Source organism: Fusarium subglutinans, assembly GCF_013396075.1.
Source record: "Fusarium subglutinans strain NRRL 66333 chromosome Unknown NRRL66333_c0000026, whole genome shotgun sequence".
In the NCBI taxonomy this organism is placed as follows: Eukaryota; Fungi; Ascomycota; class Sordariomycetes; order Hypocreales; family Nectriaceae; genus Fusarium; species Fusarium subglutinans.
In genome coordinates this window covers 249,274-268,064 of record NW_023502089.1, presented here as the reverse complement: position 1 = coordinate 268,064, position 18,791 = coordinate 249,274, and the positions used below count along the sequence as shown (strand labels likewise).

General features: G+C 47.7%; 7 protein-coding genes across 7 annotated transcripts; 3 read left to right on the top strand and 4 right to left on the bottom strand.

Moving 5' to 3' along the window:
- Nucleotides 1–114: 114 nt before the first annotated feature.
- FSUBG_2949 (cellulase) lies at nucleotides 115–1,679 on the bottom strand (the record flags this gene model as incomplete). Its single annotated transcript, XM_036680777.1, has 2 exons — nucleotides 115–1,155; nucleotides 1,206–1,679. The coding sequence occupies 2 exons, from the start codon at nucleotides 1,677–1,679 to the stop codon at nucleotides 115–117; spliced, it is 1,515 nt and encodes a 504-aa protein (XP_036541537.1).
- A 720-nt stretch (nucleotides 1,680–2,399) lies between these two features.
- Nucleotides 2,400–3,416, bottom strand: FSUBG_2948 (reductase; the record flags this gene model as incomplete). Its single annotated transcript, XM_036680776.1, has 1 exon — nucleotides 2,400–3,416. One exon carries the CDS (start codon nucleotides 3,414–3,416, stop codon nucleotides 2,400–2,402), a length of 1,017 nt encoding a protein of 338 aa, XP_036541536.1.
- Nucleotides 3,417–4,017: 601 nt separating this feature from the next.
- FSUBG_2947 (uncharacterized protein) lies at nucleotides 4,018–5,106 on the bottom strand (the record flags this gene model as incomplete). Its single annotated transcript, XM_036680775.1, has 1 exon — nucleotides 4,018–5,106. One exon carries the CDS (start codon nucleotides 5,104–5,106, stop codon nucleotides 4,018–4,020), a length of 1,089 nt encoding a protein of 362 aa, XP_036541535.1.
- Nucleotides 5,107–6,493: 1,387 nt separating this feature from the next.
- On the top strand, nucleotides 6,494–7,944 carry FSUBG_2946 (lactonohydrolase; the record flags this gene model as incomplete). The annotated part of the gene is made up of 6 exons (XM_036680774.1): nucleotides 6,494–6,649; nucleotides 6,699–7,041; nucleotides 7,093–7,200; nucleotides 7,251–7,460; nucleotides 7,509–7,685; nucleotides 7,733–7,944. The coding sequence occupies 6 exons, from the start codon at nucleotides 6,494–6,496 to the stop codon at nucleotides 7,942–7,944; spliced, it is 1,206 nt and encodes a 401-aa protein (XP_036541534.1).
- Nucleotides 7,945–8,454: 510 nt separating this feature from the next.
- FSUBG_2945 (uncharacterized protein) lies at nucleotides 8,455–9,663 on the top strand (the record flags this gene model as incomplete). Its single annotated transcript, XM_036680773.1, has 3 exons — nucleotides 8,455–8,654; nucleotides 8,864–9,213; nucleotides 9,260–9,663. The coding sequence occupies 3 exons, from the start codon at nucleotides 8,455–8,457 to the stop codon at nucleotides 9,661–9,663; spliced, it is 954 nt and encodes a 317-aa protein (XP_036541533.1).
- Nucleotides 9,664–11,931: 2,268 nt separating this feature from the next.
- Nucleotides 11,932–12,957, bottom strand: FSUBG_2944 (uncharacterized protein; the record flags this gene model as incomplete). The annotated part of the gene is made up of 4 exons (XM_036680772.1): nucleotides 11,932–11,949; nucleotides 12,000–12,648; nucleotides 12,704–12,849; nucleotides 12,922–12,957. 4 exons carry the CDS (start codon nucleotides 12,955–12,957, stop codon nucleotides 11,932–11,934), a joined length of 849 nt encoding a protein of 282 aa, XP_036541532.1.
- A 5,005-nt stretch (nucleotides 12,958–17,962) lies between these two features.
- FSUBG_2943 (uncharacterized protein) lies at nucleotides 17,963–18,329 on the top strand (the record flags this gene model as incomplete). The annotated part of the gene is made up of 2 exons (XM_036680771.1): nucleotides 17,963–18,010; nucleotides 18,060–18,329. 2 exons carry the CDS (start codon nucleotides 17,963–17,965, stop codon nucleotides 18,327–18,329), a joined length of 318 nt encoding a protein of 105 aa, XP_036541531.1.
- Nucleotides 18,330–18,791: the final 462 nt, after the last annotated feature.

The following is an 18,791-nucleotide window of genomic DNA, read 5'->3' as shown; positions in this document are numbered from 1 at the left end:
GGAGTTAGGGAGGCTAAGTTGTAATACAATAGAACAATAATTCTGTACATATACAGAGATTCTAAACGCATTATGTGGATACTGTACCAACACTCCCTTTCACTGATATCCAGGCTACCCTTCAACTATTTTTTTGATCACCTCTATAGATATCTCCATGGGCATCTTAAGGGAGCTCGACGTAAACAGGGCCAAGATGTGTTCGTTGGGCTTGTGTTGCAACAGGCTTCCACTAGGTAGAACTCGGATCTCGTACCCGTTCGGAAAAGTATAAGTAGGTAGAATGATCTCGGTCGGTGCACCAATGTTCGGGTCACTTGTGAAGTTCAGCTTGAAAACCCCCGAAGTCGCATCAAAGCCAAATGAAGTAGGTGTCCCGGCGATCGCAGCTGGATACGCACGACTGTAGTGTTTCTGTAGCTCTGGATATGGCTTTCCCGATGTCCCGTTATACAGGTTCTCATATGCCCATCCTATCCAAGACACCATGCTCGCGTCGGTTGCCGCCATGGCTTCCGCTAGGCCAGCCATCTGCTTATCATCGCCCATCCAGAACGTTAACTCTGTAAGTACACCAGCAGTCTTGAGTCGAACATTGTCCTTGTGTCGGTTGTAGAGTGTATCCTTTAGTGGGCCCAGTTGCGGGGGGTTGTAGTAGTGGAATGAATGCACTGTCTTGGACCCGTCACCGAGAGGTACGTTATTGAATCCAGAAAGAACGTCGAAGGTAGCGCCCTCAAACCAGATCAGGGTATCATTGTCAACAGCACGGATTTGTTCCGTTGCTCGGTTCCAAAGGCCTTCCAAATTCTTGCGGTCAGCAACTCCTGGTACGAGGAGTGTTGGATCGGCGTATGTGTCGCCAACCCAGGGTTCGTTGAGGAGATTGTACCCCACGACATTAGTGGTGTCCACATACTCCGAGGCCAGTTTCTTCCAGTAAGCAGCGAATGAGTCTCCAAGCCTATCAAAGTTGTTGTAAAGTCTACCAAAGGCATTTCCAACAGCCACGGATAAGTAGCTCAAGGACCAATCGATGGTATTGCACTGGGATTGAGGTGAAGGAAAGCCATCGACATCCGTGGTAAATGGCTTGATCTTCTGAGGAAACGGGAACCTTCTGAATCCTGTGATCCAATCCTTTTTGACAAACCACTAACTTGATGTTATTTGATGTAAGACTGAAGGATATTTTCGTTACTCACGTCAGGTACCCCATGACCGCAAAGTTGTTTAGCCAGTACATCTTGATGCACATCCACCAGCACATAGATACCACGTTCTTCTGCCAGTTTTGTCTGTTCCTTCATGATATCTAAGAAGGTCTGGTTGTATTCGCCGCGAACTGGCTCAGCACCTGCCCAGCTGTGACCAAGACGGACAATATTGAGCCCCAAGTCATGCATATTCTGAACATCTCGTTCGCCGAATGAGGAGACACCTGGAGTCCACTCAAAGGGCCTGTACCACGGTTCCTCTTTCATGACAACATTCGTTCCGTGGAAGAACCTAGTTCTTCCATACTCGTCAATGATCTGGTGAGTATCCTGGTTCACATGCTTGATCCGGGCCATATTTGGATGAGTCTCGTACCAGCTCTTTGCATCTTGCGCTAGAACTCTTGGGATCTCGGTGCCCGATACGGCCAAAAGCCATATCGCTACAGCGGCGGAAAGCATGCTAGTGATGATTGGAACGCCTCGATCTGTGTGCTAGAACAATATCTGACAGATTTAGCCACAAGACAATTGACGATAAGAATTGTAAGCTGCCCTGAATGGGAAACAATTCATACATGCACAACGGGAGCAGGATTTCCATTTGATCAAGCAGATCTCCTCCATTTTGTTGTTATCTATTGCTTGGGTCTAGGCTAGCCGCATCAAGTAGGTATCTCTTAACAGAACCAAATATTGCTACATGCAGGAGGGTAAGGCAACTCTTCTCCACATCAATCTTGGCAATTGCTACCAAATCCGTCCCAAAACCTGATCTACAATACCAAAGAGGTCTGTTTAATGCCCAATTGAGGCGTAAACAGTTCCTCGTGAACACCTTCCCGAGTGTTGTACCGAGGTTCAGTCATTTGACACCGGCACGTGACAGAAGACACAGCGACTTCTAATGCCACTCGGATTTCTATGCTACAAATTGTTTCAGAAGTCCTTGCAAGAACCGCGTCAACTACCTTCAGGTGACGAAGAATCATCAGCACCATTGTAGCTCTTGCTCAAGGTGGCTATCACTCAACATCTAATACTATCACTACAACAGATGAATCTTGATGTCTTCCAGCTTTTCTAGTAAGGCTTTAAAAGTTCTGACCACCACCTCTACCAGTTCAAGCATCAAGCGGGTACTGCACTACAGCGATTGAGTGTCTTCCCAAGTGTTGCTTGTTACTCCAAGGAATTATGCAATTCAACAAGCCTCTCCGACAGCTCCCAGAGCTTTCTTTCAGCTTCCTCATCATAAATCCACGTAGCATATCCTAGTTCAGGCGACGTCGGCTCTGACCCCGGCCTCGCCAGTCTCTCCTCCACAAAATCAGCCAGATACTTCCCTCCACGGCCCTCCCAGTCCTTACTAACTGCAGCATACACAGTCGTAGCAGCACCTTGAGCTTTGTTCCTCATGAAATTCTTGATAGGTCCATCTAGGTCAAGCGTGTTCAGGTCAACATGCTTACCCAAGTTGGTAAGTATATACCCAGGATGCACTGACAAGCCGTGAATGCCTTGATCTGCGTATCGCCTATCAAGCTCAGTTGCGAAGTAAATATTCGCTGTTTTGGACTGAGCATACGCGAGCCAGGGGTTGTAAGCCTCTTTCTCGAAGTTATAGTCATCCCAGCGTATACCACCAAAGCGATGACCCTTTGACGCAAGTGAGATGACACGAGATTGGAAAGTAGGGGAAGTAGCGGCTAGAAGAGCTGGCTTGAGAAGTTGGAACAGAAGGAAGTGCCCAAGATGGTTTGTTCCAAATTGGGTCTCGAAACCATCTTCAGTTCTGCCCTCAGGAGTAGCCATGACTCCTGCGTTGAGGATGAGAACGTTCAGCTTGTCAACTTTGGCAAGGAAGTTTTGAGCAGCGGCTCGAACGGACTTGAACGAATCAAGCTTCAGTTCGATTCCGTATACAGGTGCCTCTGACTTTGCCTCCGGCCATGAAATGATGTCGTTAATGCCCTGCTCGATCTTCTCTGGAGATCTTGCGGTGATGTAAACCGTTGCTCCGGCTGCGTGGAGGGCTCGGGCGGTTTCGAGGCCAACGCCTTGATTACCGCCTGTAATGAGCACTAACTTATCAGTGAGTTTGTTGAGAAGGCCTTCATCTTCGACGATCTGGAGTGCTGTAGGTCTGGCGTCACCGGGACCTTGGGGGTTTATATGAGCTTGGGCGTAGCGAGACATGGAGGAGATATTGTTGTGCTTGATTGGTAAAATTCTGAAGATGTGATGAGTTTGGTATATAGAATCCTATAGATATACTTCCCATAACCTTTTATAATTCTTTGGCCTCCAACAATTCTCCAGTTAATCATGGAGCCAGTGTTAGTCCTGGCTTGGTCATGGGGCTCCACCTCTCGGTAATGAACTTGGGCCGGTTCAGGGTAGTACGGAACAGCTCAAGCGTTATCGTCAGCCAGAGCCACGGTTGAAGCTGCATACTATTGCACGGCAAGAGAGTAGTACCGAGTTTCAATGAGTCTAGTTTAGAGTTTGTAGTTTGCGATTGGCTGGATGATGTGAGCCATTTGGATTACCCGATATCTCCGGGCTTCAACGACATTACTCCCCCGCGTTGAGCAATTGGATGGCTGATATCAGCCACTTCGGTATGCTTAAGAATCAGGGGGAAATGTATAAGGCGTCAGGAGAAATATTCTGATTGCCGCCCTAAGATGGTTTGCTGAAAATCCTTGTCACGTTCGATTAGAAATCACACCAATTCAATGGCTTCATACTCCGACAATGGTACTGTAGGTGACAAACGCTGTATAATTATGGTATCTTAGTTGCCGTACTTGGCGAACTGTACTTCAGAAGATGCCGAAGATGCACTCCCTCTCGGTACATGCTGCAAATCACTCGATCCCTCTCCCTCCAAACTACCTCTATCATGTACACCATGACCCGGATACCGCTCGCTATGGACTGTTATCTCGGTTGTCTTGACCAGACTCGACTCATTGCCAAAGACGCGATGACTCTCTTCACCTTTCCCAACACGAACCTCATAATCTCCCGTAATTGTTCCCTGGGGCCCAGTATGTTTCCGTCGGTCGCGATTCAATGTCTCCAAGCCTACATCATCATGATGCGTGGCATTGTGACTGCGACCATAAGAGCTCTCGTTCCTTCCGCGGGTAAGCTCGACGAGACGATTGAGGATGCTGAACTCGAGCTTGAGCTTGACGCTGTATACGAGTGGCTTCCACGCGGTCTGTATGTCGAAGAGGTTCGCGAATTCGAGGGCAAGGATGGAAACGTCGAGGAGGATGACGAGGACGTTGACGATGAGGAGATGGTTCAGTACCATGCGTGTTTTGGTGTTGCCGACACTCTTCTCTAGTCTGAGACGCTTGCTTGTTTCCCAGACGTAGAGACCCGAGATGATGAGCTCTTGCACAAAGAAGACGCTAAGCTGGATCTTCTCAAAGACCTCGTATGGCTTTTGGAAGGGCTCCGGGTTCGACGACCCGACACCGTAAACAAGGATGATTACAGGGAGATGTAACCAGGTCGCATTGAAGATGATCATATACGAAACCATCCTCAACCTCTTCTGGTTATGCATAACAATGTGCAACCTCGAGTACAAAACAACAGACTGACCCGTAATCATAGTACACCACCCAATAAGTATAAGCGTCGAGTAGAGATACGTCTGCGCCGACAGCGACAGGTGTAGGATGAGGTATCCGGTTCCATTGAATGCAATACCCCAAGTCGCGATGACTAAACTCCAGAAGTAAAGCCCACTTCGCCTTTTGAAGCTGCCGAAGATGTAGGCGTTGAGCTCGAGGACATTGTAGAAGGCGATGCTGATGAAGACGCAGATGACGATTGCGACGGCGCCGTTTTTGGTGTTGTCGGCCATGTCATTTCGGGGCGGTGATGGGACGGGGACAGAGATCGATCGGCAGACGGGGAATAAAATGAGTGTATGTAATGGAGTAAAAGGAAGCGATACACTACTTCAGCAGTAGCTGGGATTTGAAAATGACAGAACCAACAACAATTTGTTGGCTGCAAAGGTCTTAAGTAAAAGGCTCAACACCATCTTTTCTCAACGTGCTTCTTGTCTCCCTCCAGTGGCGGTCTCACCATCCAGTTTCCTCCTTCCATATCACGCAACTGATAATTCCATGCTAAGCCCATTTCGTAGCCGGATCTTTTGCTTTGATAAGGTTCAAGGTTGGCAGTTTTGGCTAATCAAACTCAAACTCTATTTTTCTGCATGTTGGTCAATATCCCTGCCTCAGCTGTCGAAGGGGTACAGTGCATCACTACATGGGCGGACACGACAGGTGTACTGTGATCGTCATTCTGCTGCTGTAAAGAAGAAGTAAAATACCAAGGGTATCGCTACCAACGCAGTGGTAAAGATGAGATGAATCCTGAGATCTGACATTTGTTTCTCCAGAGTGAAAAGATCGTCAATTCGCTCACGCATCGTCTCGGAAAGTTCCTTCGCCATCTGCCGCCCAAGTGCGTCACACCAGAATTTCACACCTACTCGATTGAGCAAGTCGTAATGTTCACAGCAGGGACTCTTTCAAAGCGCAAGCCACAATCTCAGCTGGTGTCTAAAAGACCTCCAATCGCAGTGCTTTCCCATACACTCGTGTCCGTTATTCAGCGGCACTTTCGGTCGGTGATTAATAAAAAAACCCATATTGTTGAGAGATGTGCCGCTGCCAAGGAACTGGAACCACATTATGTAGTTGTGGCGTGGCTGCAGGTTACAGGAGGTTGCGTTGATGTTGGTCGTTGGTTCAGTTCGACATTGATTCCCTAGCCCCTGTAAGCAGGGTTCATACCGATTCTTCCAGGGCATTTCCTTCCATTCTTCCGATCAGCCCTGTCCGGAAGACACGTCGAGATCCCGGAGTCAATCTAGAACTCACTCAATCGTAAGTTATTCCTCCCCTGCTCGACGGACCAACATCTGCTTTCCTTTCTTTTCCTGTCGGCTAGAAACTCTAAACATGCTAATCTCCCCACATTCTACTACCCCGATCCCCAGTGCCGAAGCGCTGATTGATCCGCGTAACCAGGCGGCCCCCGCTAGCTTAAGCTTAACGCTGCAGATCTTGCACGTTCTTGGAGTGCAACGCCGAGACAACCCTCGTTAATGCCTCGTCGCTGTCATTTCAGGCGGAGATGATGAGTTCGCGGCGACTGGTTCATTGCGCATATTAAAAGTGTCTCACGCAGCTCCATCCATCCATTACAGCACCTGTCACACCAAGCACTCATTCGTCATGCCTTCTCCCATTTCTGTACTTGCTGCGGGGGTTCTCGTCCCCGTTTTGGGCGCCGTGGCTGCTAAGCTTCCTTCCACGGCTCAGATCATTGACCAAAAGTCGTTCAATGTCTTGAAGGATGTGCCCCCTCCTGCAGTGGCCAATGACTCTTTGGTATGTCACTGCAGCCTCGTTGCCGATTGTTACTAACGGTTATGAGTAGGTGTTTACTTGGCCTGGTGTGACTGAGGAGTCTCTTGAAGCGAAGCCATTTCATGTCTACGATGACGAATTTTACGATGTCATTGGAAAGGATCCCTCTTTGACCCTCATCGCAACGTCGGATACCGATCCAATCTTCCATGAGGCTGTCGTATGGTATCCTCCTACTGAAGAGGTTTTCTTTGTCCAGAATGCTGGCGCTCCTGCTGCTGGCACTGGCTTGAACAAGTCTTCCATCATTCAGAAGATTTCCCTCAAGGAGGCCGACGAGGTCCGCAAGGGCAAGAAGGATGAGGTCAAGGTCACTGTCGTTGACTCGAACCCTCAAGTCATCAACCCCAATGGTATGTTGAGCTAGTGATGCGTCCTGAAAGATGGCTAACTCTCTGCCTCAGGCGGCACTTACTACAAGGGCAACATCATCTTCGCTGGCGAGGGTCAAGGCGACGATGTTCCCTCCGCTCTGTACCTGATGAACCCTCTCCCTCCTTACAACACCACCAGTAAGCCCCAGTCACAGTCAGAAGCAATGTTCGAAGCTAACGCTAAACAGCCCTTCTCAACAATTACTTCGGCCGCCAGTTCAACTCACTCAACGACGTCGGCATCAACCCCAGGAACGGTGACTTGTACTTCACCGATACCCTCTACGGATATCTCCAAGACTTCCGTCCCGTTCCTGGTCTGCGAAACCAAGTCTATCGTTACAACTTTGAGACTGGCGCTGTCACTGTCGTCGCCGATGACTTTACCCTTCCCAATGGTACGTGTTCAATTGAATGGCAGAAAACATGCAACTAATCCACATCAGGTATTGGCTTTGGTCCCGACGGTAAGAAGGTCTATGTTACCGACACTGGCATCGCTCTCGGTTTCTACGGCCGCAACCTCTCTTCACCCGCCTCGGTTTACTCCTTCGATGTGAACCAGGACGGTACTCTCCAGAACCGCAAGACGTTTGCCTACGTCTCATCTTTCATCCCTGATGGTAGGTCTCATCAGCTCCCCTGCGATGTAATGTACTGACCCTTTCAGGTGTTCATACTGATTCCAAGGGCCGCGTTTATGCTGGCTGCGGCGATGGTGTCCATGTCTGGAACCCTTCTGGCAAGCTCATCGGCAAGATCTACACTGGAACTGTTGCCGCTAACTTCCAGTTTGCTGGTAAGGGAAGGATGATCATCACTGGACAGACCAAGTTATTCTACGTTACTCTGGGGGCTTCGGGTCCCAAGCTCTATGATTAGAAGTGTTCGTTTCTCTACAATCACATAGTTGATACGTAGTATATACTTTATGTCCCATGATCTCCATCGAAGCCACGCTCCTCTTCTAAGCGCATCTACTTAGAGCAGTGTGGCAGCAGCATCTACTGTTTTCATCTAAACTCAAGAATGTGAAAAGATTTCTTGGCTAAATTAGCCACGCAGCTACAGATTTAACCAGCCCGAGTCTTTCTGCTTTGATGCATCCGATCATATATGCGTATTTTGTAACCCTAATCTCACCCATACAGTGGTGGAAGGCCTCATTCTCTCTGACCCAATGAGTTTGTAGTATTTACGCCCAGCTGAAACCTGCATGCATATCTACGTCAGAAGTATCATCTAACATTGTCCCGACTCCCAGCATTCCATATCTAACCCATCGTCATCTCCTCTCGAAACTCTCAATCCAGTCAAGCATTTAATAGAGCCCAAAGAGTCAATTTGGGAGATCTACCGAGTTGCAGTCACAGCTCTAGCCTATACCACGTCATGGTTGGCACTGATCCCAATCCAGCTCCGCATGAGCCACATAGAGCTCGTGAAATCAGTACCACAGTCATGGATTTCGATGTCAAGGATCAAGATGAAAGCGAAGAGGCAGTGAACATGGCCAACAATTGTTATGCAAGCACTACCTGGAAAACACGGCTACAACCCGAGGACTCAGCAGTCTATGCTTGCAGGTGGATGTATGACAACAGTATCAGGTTAAGATTGAGGGCCATGCTAATCTGCAGCAGCCATATGTCAGATACTTATTTTACCTTCGGCTTATTTATGGCAAGTTAGATCTGGAGTTGTCTGAGCGTATAGTTGACTGTCCTTAGGATATGGTCCATGACCTCCTCCTTGACTACAGCCCCATTGACCAGGACAAGATTCTCTCTAGGCTTTGAAGAGTTCAGAGACGGCAGGAGATCAAGAGCCCACAAGGCCCGAACCTTCGAACGGTCTTCGTGCCTCTTTATGATGAAGATCAGGCTGAGAATATGCTGGGGATACCTCACTTGGAACAAGCCAAGTCCGATCTCCCGGCCTTTGTCTCCATACCAACGATCGATTTGGCCAAGCTGCGTCGTCTAAGATTCTCCGAGAACACATACCATGTCAAGTCTCTACTTCAGTATCATTATAAGTTTGGAATACACAATGACTCTATTCAGAAACCCGATTTTGGCCTTGCTTCGATCCTTGATGGTGTTCGTTCTCCATGCGTCGAAGTGGTGTGGTGTTTGGCATTGGATAGCAGTATGTTGGTGTCATATATCTTACCACATACTTATCATATTTCCAGAAAATCTCATTACCGTCTCGTGGCTTGAGGCAGATAGTATCTGGCCAATATTAAGTCCAGGGACACATTATAGCGAGCCTTGGACAGAGGTCCCGCGAATCGCAATTTCCGAATATTTCCAAAATAACGGAAACCTGCCCCAAGAGCGATACGCAGATCTAGTCAGTTCAAAAAAGGGCCTAGTAGTGGTGGATCTCATGGTCTTTTTCGGAATCGTTGGTCAAATACTTTCTGCTGTCGTGCCTGGAGGCTGGATGCTAGACCAACTGTTTCGAAAGGTGGGGAAATATGTTTTTGGGATCGATTCCTCGGACATTATAAGGATCGGTTCGTTCTTCGAAGTGCTTTCTCGATCCGTCAAGATAAGCTTCGAGAATGAGTTCACATCTGTTGAGAGTTTCTAACATAACCACCCGTTCGAAGGAGACGAGGACGAACGCGGGGGAGGAATGGTACTTCAGTCCACTGAGGACGGTCCTTGGCTTTTCGCCGGGACGCTATGATGGAGAGCCACTTCGAAATCTGAGCGCCCTCGACGAGCACATGCAACATTGGGTCGAGGTTGAAAGAACGACAAGGGGCCAGGCAGAGGCCTCTGAAGAGGTTGCGCAAGCTGTACGTGATTTGTGGCTTATCGCCATTCGGTTCACCATGAACTTCCATCTCAGTCCAGACCGAGATATTTTCCAGCTGGACCGACTTAGTATGTGGAGGAGAGTAGTCAATTACATCCGCCACGACTATAAAGCAACATCAGCCACGACTGAAGTCTTATACAGGCCTTATTTGGAAAGAAACAGACCAGAGACACTTCAAGATCTCGAAGATGAATTGGCGGCAGCCATTGCAAATCTTAACAGGCACCATGGCACCGCACAGTCAGAGCTCCGGGCTACCAGAGATGACGAGAATAAAGACATGTTAAGAAGTATACAGAGCTTTGGAGATAACCTATTCCTGGCCTGTCTGTTTCGTATGTGTACAATATCAACACCCACCCGGCTTTCCATAACCTCACAGGATGTCACGGAGATTCTTGCTGGTAGAATAGCGCGGCTCGTAAGTCTCTACACATATTCACCTATTTCCAGTAATTACAGATAGACATACTTATCACTTCTTCAGGAATGGCTTGTTTGTGACTCTGTGTCTCAATCACAGGTCTACCAAATCTCCGCTATATCAGACGAACTGCGGATTCTCAAGGAGATCCTACATAGCCAGATGCAGGTCGTCTCACATATAGCTCAAAGTCTCGCAAAGGCGACAGTGAGCTCCACGTCGGCCAAAGCAGGCAAATTAAAAGAGTCAGAATCGGCAGAGACTCATACATCGCCGGGTATTAGGAAGGAAGACTCAGAACATGAACGAGCAACTCAGATCTTTAACTCATTACAAAAGAAATCCCAGCTCAGACACAGAAAGTTGGCCTATGATATCGAAAAGTTACAAAATACTACTGAGCGATTGAAGTTACAGGTACTTTCCAACATCTTAAGCATCAGACATGATACTAATGGACCAATCAAGCTGCTTTATTCATCAAGATCAAAGCCGAAGACCAAAGTGTCGCTATCTACGTCTTTACTTTCGTCACTGTTGTCTTCCTCCCGCTCTCCTTTGCAACAAGTTACATGGGAATGAACACGAGCGATATCAGAGATATGAAACAAGGGCAATGGATATTCTGAGCCGTTGGAGGGGTAATGACGGTGCTGGTACTGCTTAGTGTTTGGACGATCGTGTATAGGGCGCTAAGATGGAAGAAAGCGAGGCAGACTCAGAAGCTTTTACATATGGACTGAAGCTGAAGCGCCTGTAATGATATATGAGATAAGCTTGGATATAGCTCGTGTCAAGCAAATGATCTATTCGGCGATTCCAAGAGCTTATTTTGTCTGTTTGAGCGAGAATTTATTGAGCCCACTTGACTTGGTTGCATGGACGATCCATCCTCGATTTAGCTTGTGTTGTTTGATCGATATGCGGCTTCGTCAGACATGGGAGTGTATATAGTGTAAGGAAAGAAAAGAGCGGTCACTTAGATAAGCATTTGTGCATGTTGTCAGAAACATGTGGCCAAGTGCCGGCAAAAGGAGCCGAAACAGAGTTCACTAATCGAGCTTAACTCATAAAAGCGGCTTGCAGTCGGATCATGGGGTAATTCCTCCAAGCCACGGGGCAAAAAACCCCGACCTTTACTTACCCAGTGGCATAAAGAAACTACCCCGTGGCCCGACTCGTAGCCCATACAAGCGCCGTAGCCATTTGATGCTCCTCCTGAAGACTTGCGATGGCCAATTGGGGGACGCATTGGCGTCTGATCTCCAGCTCTGTTTTGGTGTGCTCTGCATCACTGACACAAAGAGTATCTTGCCGCTCCCCAGCTAACACAACACAAGAGACTGGTATTACCGGTTTTTCAAGCAAGTCAATAGATCACTCCCAAGATAAATGTGTCCTTTACATCAATCACTCTCACAACATCAATGTCAAAAGTTCTCTGATGGTCTAGATAATTTATCAGTTGGATCAATCTCGCAATTGTACACCACCACCAGCTAGTTACGGGAGAGCTGAATGGCCAAAATGTGTATTCATCTCAATTGTATCACACTCTATATCTACAAGAGATCCGAAATATTGGCGCCAGCGTCTTGGACATTAGTAGCTCACTTGCCAGGAGTTATCTGTTGAACGGATCAGTAACCATCGCAAGTATTATTCTAAGCCCACTTACCTGAAGGTAGAGAACACCATCTTCAACAACAGATTCGTTATATTTGCCTTTCTTCAGTGCACTCACAGTACGAAGGGCAATTTCGGCTTTGCTGACAACATCAAAGAACCCCTCTTGAAGCATGTCATCACCCGGAAACTTCTGCCACTCTAACTGCGAGACAAGTCCGTTGAAGTAACCGTGAACGGAATTGCCAACGTTGTTCTCCCAGTGCTTTATAAGTGTCGTGCCCGGCTTCTCGCTCTCGGCTTTGAGCGCTGCGTAGTTCTCTTCCAGCCGAGGGTCGAGCTTGACAGGTTGACCAAGGATCTTGGCCACCTTGACTTCGATCTCGCCCTTGTTCGGATACCAGTACTTGGCCAGTCCCTCCTCAGCAACGAAGCTAAGCTTGTTTCCGCCACTGATAGAAGCATCATTGAGAGCCTTCTTCAGGTTGTTGTCAGCGACAGCTTCGCTTATGTTTGAGCCTAGACCGGTGGGAGAGACGAGGATTCGGAGCTTTTCGTCCTTGATATCGCAAGAACAGTATTTGAAGGTCGCGGAAGGGTCGACTTCAATGGTCAGGACGTGAGCGGAGGCAAGGGTATTGACGTTGGACTTGATAGACTCCTGAGACCAGTCAAGGGAGGTGGTAGCTCGAGAAATATACCTAGGAAGTTATCAGCATGAAGGGGTAGACAGAAAGTTAGCTTTAGCACACGTACTCGTTAAGCATACTTCCAAAGCTGTTCTTGGCATACGAGGACTCTGCATAAGGATAAATCGACAAGGGATCAACATCGATCGTCCAGGGAACGCCGAGGAGGGCCTTCGAGAGCTTGACTTCTAGATTCGGCTTCTCTTCCTCAAACTGATCACGGACTTGTTTGCGTCAGCCGGAGAAGGCATATGTGCATAGTAGATACTTGCCGTTCTTTCGAACCATCAGAGATAGTTTATTAGCACGAGGAAACGACATTTTGTCAGCAAGATCACTGATGTTTGATACAATGTTTCGGAAGCTGTCCATTGGAAAGGAGTAGAGGTGTAGCGGATAGTGAACTGGTGTGACGGTCAGTGGCCAAGACGCAGGCTTTATAACCTATTGAACCCGGACACCGAAACTATAAGCAAGTGTTGGATCGATGCAGAGAACTTAAGCAATGAAGATCATAGCCCAATCCAGGAATCGCCGTTGACAAACCAAGGTTTCCCACCTTTTCTTCGTCTCTACAGAATAACACCGACCAGAGAAAAGGGGGAACGGCATACATACCTGGGCTGTGCCAGTATACGCTTCTGCAGTCCTTCGGGAATAGCTAGTGGCGATTCGTAAGGCGACCAGCGAGGCGGAATTGATCCGCCAGATTATCTTAGTGTAGGGCTAGCCTGCAGCCACTTTTCACTATTCCTACTGGTTTGTGGGCAATTAACGGTAGAAATCCTCCGCATCTGCCGAACTTCCGCTCACGTGTAGTTGGGTGAGGTTTCTATGGCCAGGCTATCCGGAAGCTGCGGCTGGAAAGTGGATTTGGAACTTCGGTGCAGATTACTACTGGCTAAGTTCGTATAACAAGACACTCGTCGATCTCGTATGTATCAATGAGATAAGCTATCGTCTCCAGCTGATTCAGGCTGCAGGATGTTCCGTTTGGGCAATTGTGTTAGGCAGTTGGTATACTGCCTGAACTGATTTATAAGAGTGTTATTTTGAGTTGAACCGCCACTGATGCTTACAGCACGCGCCTCACACACGTTCCGTTTCGCTCCTTGTCCATGACTTTCAGCACGCATACCTGTACAATCTATGATCAGAGAAAGCACAACGAGTCCTGCGCTGAAGTCATAAACAGTTGAGATGGTGCTTCGGAAGAGTATATAGATAACCTCGCTGTCCGTAAGGTCCAGCTTCAGGCTACTGATACAAATGACAACACCGCGATATTGCGCAAGGAATCGTCCCTATCGGAATCAAGCATTGATCTCACCGAACCTTGAATAAGCGTTTTTATAAAACAATCTAACACGTATTAGGCATGCATTGCGACACATCAAGCATAGTGGAACTACATGGGGAGATGACAGGCACGGCCCTCGGGGCGAGAAATACCTATCTACCGCTAAATCCAGTTGTATGTTTTATTCCCCCCCTTAGCGCGGAAAGAGGCATCACGTCAGTCGCCCCAGATTCATCAAGGTTGCCAAGCATCGTCCCTGGCTAGGCTATCTACCTTCCCCTGTATCCGCGGAAGAGACGCCACACCACTGAACAACCGCATATTCCTTGTAGACTCGATATTGTTCCATGTTGCAGGGAAGCCGTAGTGAAATACCAAAAGGAGCCAAGTTCTCTGGGCTGGTTCAAGCTCCCAGCCAGATCAGATGGAGTAGGTCTCTATAATATTCTGTTCTTATCACGTAGTGAATCCAACATCCCAGCGTAGTGAGGGATACGCGGATTACAGAGCAGAGTGCATCAAGTATGAGGGCCAGTCTTGGCTACCCCTTCCACGCGCAACTATTCCGCCATAACCACCGAGCGTGCATTAGGCCTCCTAGCCTTACGGGGTCGTCCGTATTCAAGGCGCAAGGCCATCCACTGGTGGCGCTTCAGTTTTATCCATATTTGACACATAACGCCGATGGCTGCCTCTTTGGAGTTCTTCTATCTCAATTGTGCCTAGATATCTCACATCGTACCCTTGTCGGCCGACGAGACGCTGATCACACTGTCTTGTGGGCGCTCATACCAGCTTCTACTTTAGTCGGTCGCCCGTCATGGCCGTGGTATAAGCTTGCAGCCGTTCTAAGTCCACTACTTGCTCTACTGATTCTAGCTTATGGATACCACGGAAGACGTCACAGCCCCGAACGCGCTCCTTTTCAAGGTGCTTAGTATGCCTCTGCCATAGTGTCGTAGTTGGAAGCCCAATGAGCAATCTTGATAGGGACATGTCCAAAACTCAGACTCGAATCTTGGGCGCTAGACGGCTTCTCGGCACATGCTCTTCAACATCAGTGTACACCGCCCCGTTCAGATGTATATCTATGGGCAACATTGACCTTGATGACGTGACCACTGCTTGACAGCCTCCAAGTCTCATCTACTACGCTTGCTAGGGTGAAACGAATCGCTGAAGCCGACCTCTTCGAGGGGTGTTCCTTCAGAGCCCATATCGCCACTGGCAGTGCGGCCTCCAACGAGCCGTAGCGATTGGAGATTTCTCTGACGCCCTGCACAAGGTGAGTACCTACTTGTCCCTCGATAGACCTCGTCGATTCACCATTCTCAGTAGCTAGAAAGTCAACAATAAGGCATGATAGCAGTTAATAAATTGGGCCATTAGAGTCTCGGAGAGCGACCAAATTCTCTCAGATTCTAGGTAGTGGCAAAGCGTTAAAGCCACGAGAGCCACAAGGATCCCAGAGAGTTCTTAGTGCTATATGGCGCGATGGAATCGGGTAAACCGATCATTTCCAGGGGTATCCACCGCACTGACAACCAAAATTCCGACGTGTTTTCACCAGTCCAAAGTGAGATCTTAGGCGATAATAAATATATTACCCGTATCTATTTATTGGTGTTCTTGACACTTGCATCTTGCGGCTGAAGCCTCTTTTAAACTCTCAGTCTTATCACAGTCGTCTTTCCCCTCCTTTTGCTTGCATATCTCATGACTATTTTGACAGAAGTAGATGATTTGTTTTGTCTGGTGAATACCTAAATTCCCCTATCCAACTTATTGAGGTTCCTCACGAACCTTTACCCAAACCAGTAATTCCAAATGGTTGCTTTGATGAACAAGAAAAGGTCCATGCTACTAAGATGTCTAGAACGGGACATGAGATCATTCATGTAGATGGACATTTCTCCAGGATCATCATGAACACGAGTGGTGTATATGTGGAGAAAGCTTCATTCGTCTGCCACCGTGGCCTGGAACACGATCTAGCCCTCGCTTCTACTAGAATTTCTGACTCCTTCTCTTGATTCAAGAGAGTCTGCTCCAGCCACCTCAAGTTTCTATTGCCATAATAGCCTATAACATAACTTCAGGGTAACATGCCTCCGGACACCAGGTGGTATTGGCGGTTTAAATTACCATCGGCTATTGTTGCCGGGTGGTTATTCGCACTGCCGCTCCCCATAATACCGACTCCATTTGATGTCGTACCCCCTGTCTAGTGACATGTCAGTGCATCACGTATGCGGATATGCTATTATGCAAGGGTTCTAACTCACGATAAGCTGTTCCAAGGTTATGTGCAGAGTAAAAAGTGTAAATCCAGTACGACGACTGGTTGGGTAGTCTACGGAGAACCAAGATGGCAATTTTATGATACACGGGTTCTCCTAATATTAGATAGAAGCATGACTCTACACCGATCTTGAAGTGGCTAACCTTATTACGTGGGTACTAACAGCTAACGTTCATGATCAGTTAGAACCTCGACAGCCCTGCAGCACGTATCTAGCTACCTTGTCATAGGTTATCCTACCTGTACCAGGTTGCCATCTACACCGGAGATATGATATATACCATCCGCGGAAAAAGGCTGACTGTAGGTTAAAGCCAGGTTATATTGAACATTTTTGCTAGCTACCGGTATTAGGTGCCGAACTTGGGCTTATAAAGTTCACGGTGAAACCAGTTGCCCCATCCAAGATACAACTTCACCAAGGTTGTATCGAATTTGAGTTCTCAAGACAAATATACAAGTCAGTCTTGGTCCCCTCGAATTTATTCCGGCTCACACTTTGAATCAATCTTCTCATATCTCAGCGTATATACACCAAACCCAAGATGAAGCTGTATTTCCTTGCCTTCCTTCCCGCGGTTCTGGCTGCTTCTTGGGTAATCTATACTGCTCCGAGCTGTAATAAATATCTGACATTTCTAACAGACCTGCACCACTCCTGCTGGTACTGGCGATTACGGGCGTTGCTCCGATGGCAGTGGAACATTCGATTCTTGTGCCGAGGTACGTAGCTACTTTCCTGTTCTTTGCCCTTTGCTAACGCTTCTCCGAATTGAAGAGTAGCCCTTGCACAGGTAATGGAAACCCATGTACTGACCTTGGATCGGGACTTGCGACCTGCACTTGAAGATATATAGAGGTTAGAGGCTTAGCTGGTCTGTAGCTAGACACAATATTCATATAGCAGTTATTTTAAAGACCCATTCTCGTACTCCTAGTAGTTGCGGGTCGGTCAGATATTATACCATACTAGCGACAAACCTTATTCTCACCTGATAAATCCGTCAATTACGCATGCGTATTGCCATGCAAGCTTTCTAGGTACCTTGCTAATGACCCACAATACCCAGTTAAACAAGTTACGGTCTGTCGTTACTCAACAAGCTTGACCCATCTTGGGTAATGTAAGCAGATATACAAGGCTTAAAACCCACCACGACAACTGAACTCATGAATGATGCAGGACCAAGGTGGATATACTAATATAAAGCTCTTGGTATTGATTACGTTGTCTATGGATGACTTGAGCTTCGGGAAGTTCAAATCGGTCCTTGCGGTGTCATTGCTTCTATATACTTGTGTGTCAGCTGGAAACCACCCGAGCTTTAGACCTCGGAAGATCGTGCTAAAGAGAGCCAGCATATGCCTTTTGTATGCTACATATCTTTAGTGCCACATAGCTTCGACAGTTTGATGATATGTGTATCTTGGAAAGCAAAATGCCCTGGTCTAGAAGTAAGCCCCTGCCAATTCAGCACTCCCAATAGCATCTCCACCAGCCGATATCCCGAGTTGCCGGTGACAGGTGCCAAGCTGTACCTATAAAATGAGGTTGGGGCTAGCTGCTCCATACGAGATTCAGCTCCGCTGAGCAGGGACTACGAGCAAACAGGGTTCTATAGTAAAAGGTCCATAAAAAGCTCTTGGTCCCGTCATAGCTGTACCCGTCTCTTCTTTCTTCTCACCATCCCATACTATATCACTCCATATCTACTAAATACACAATGAGACTGAAATTCCTCTTCTTCCTTCCAGTAGCCCTTGCTTGGTGGGTAAGTATTCGCCTTTCACAAGATGGTACATCTCTTAACACGTTCACAGAACTGCGAGCTTCCTAGAGGTGCTGGCGATAACGGCCGCTGCATCGACGGAGTCACGGGCAACTGGGATGCTTGTTCGGCGGTATGTGTTCTTCTATCCTTGCTTCTCCTTTCCACTGCTAATATTCATTGCGTGTTCAGAGTAACCCTTGCCGAAGCCAAGGAAATGGGTGCAGCCCTCAGGGCGCCGGAATTGCGAACTGTTCCTGAAGAGACTTTAGTGGTCTTGAGTTATACTTTACAGTGGGCTACCGCTCCGTCCTTCGAGTGACAATGGTTCACGATCTTGTTGAGGTTCGAGAGATATATTATGAGCTCGGCTTGAATATGAAAATGCTACCGCTTCCATGAGAATGTTGAATGAATTATCCGGTCCTCTTCCCATGTTTCCAAATTACCTCCTATCTTGGACACTCTCAATCTCCTGTCCAAATATACATCACTCACATCTCATGTCTCGAATTCGTCGCATCCAGTTCAACAGGAGGATACTGCGGCGGCGGTGACCCATAAGTCAAGACCGATCCCGCATTCTCTGTATCCTCCTTCGTCTCCAACTCAGCTACCGGCGGTGCAGCCCTCTTTCTTCTTCTCCAAAGATAAAACGCCGCTCCAATAATCGCAAGCCCGACTACCCCAACGACAGCTCCAATACCAGCTTTAGCACCTGTCGATAGTCCTCCGCCCGAAGATGAGTATGAGAACGATTCATCCGTACCAGTCTCTGCTGGAG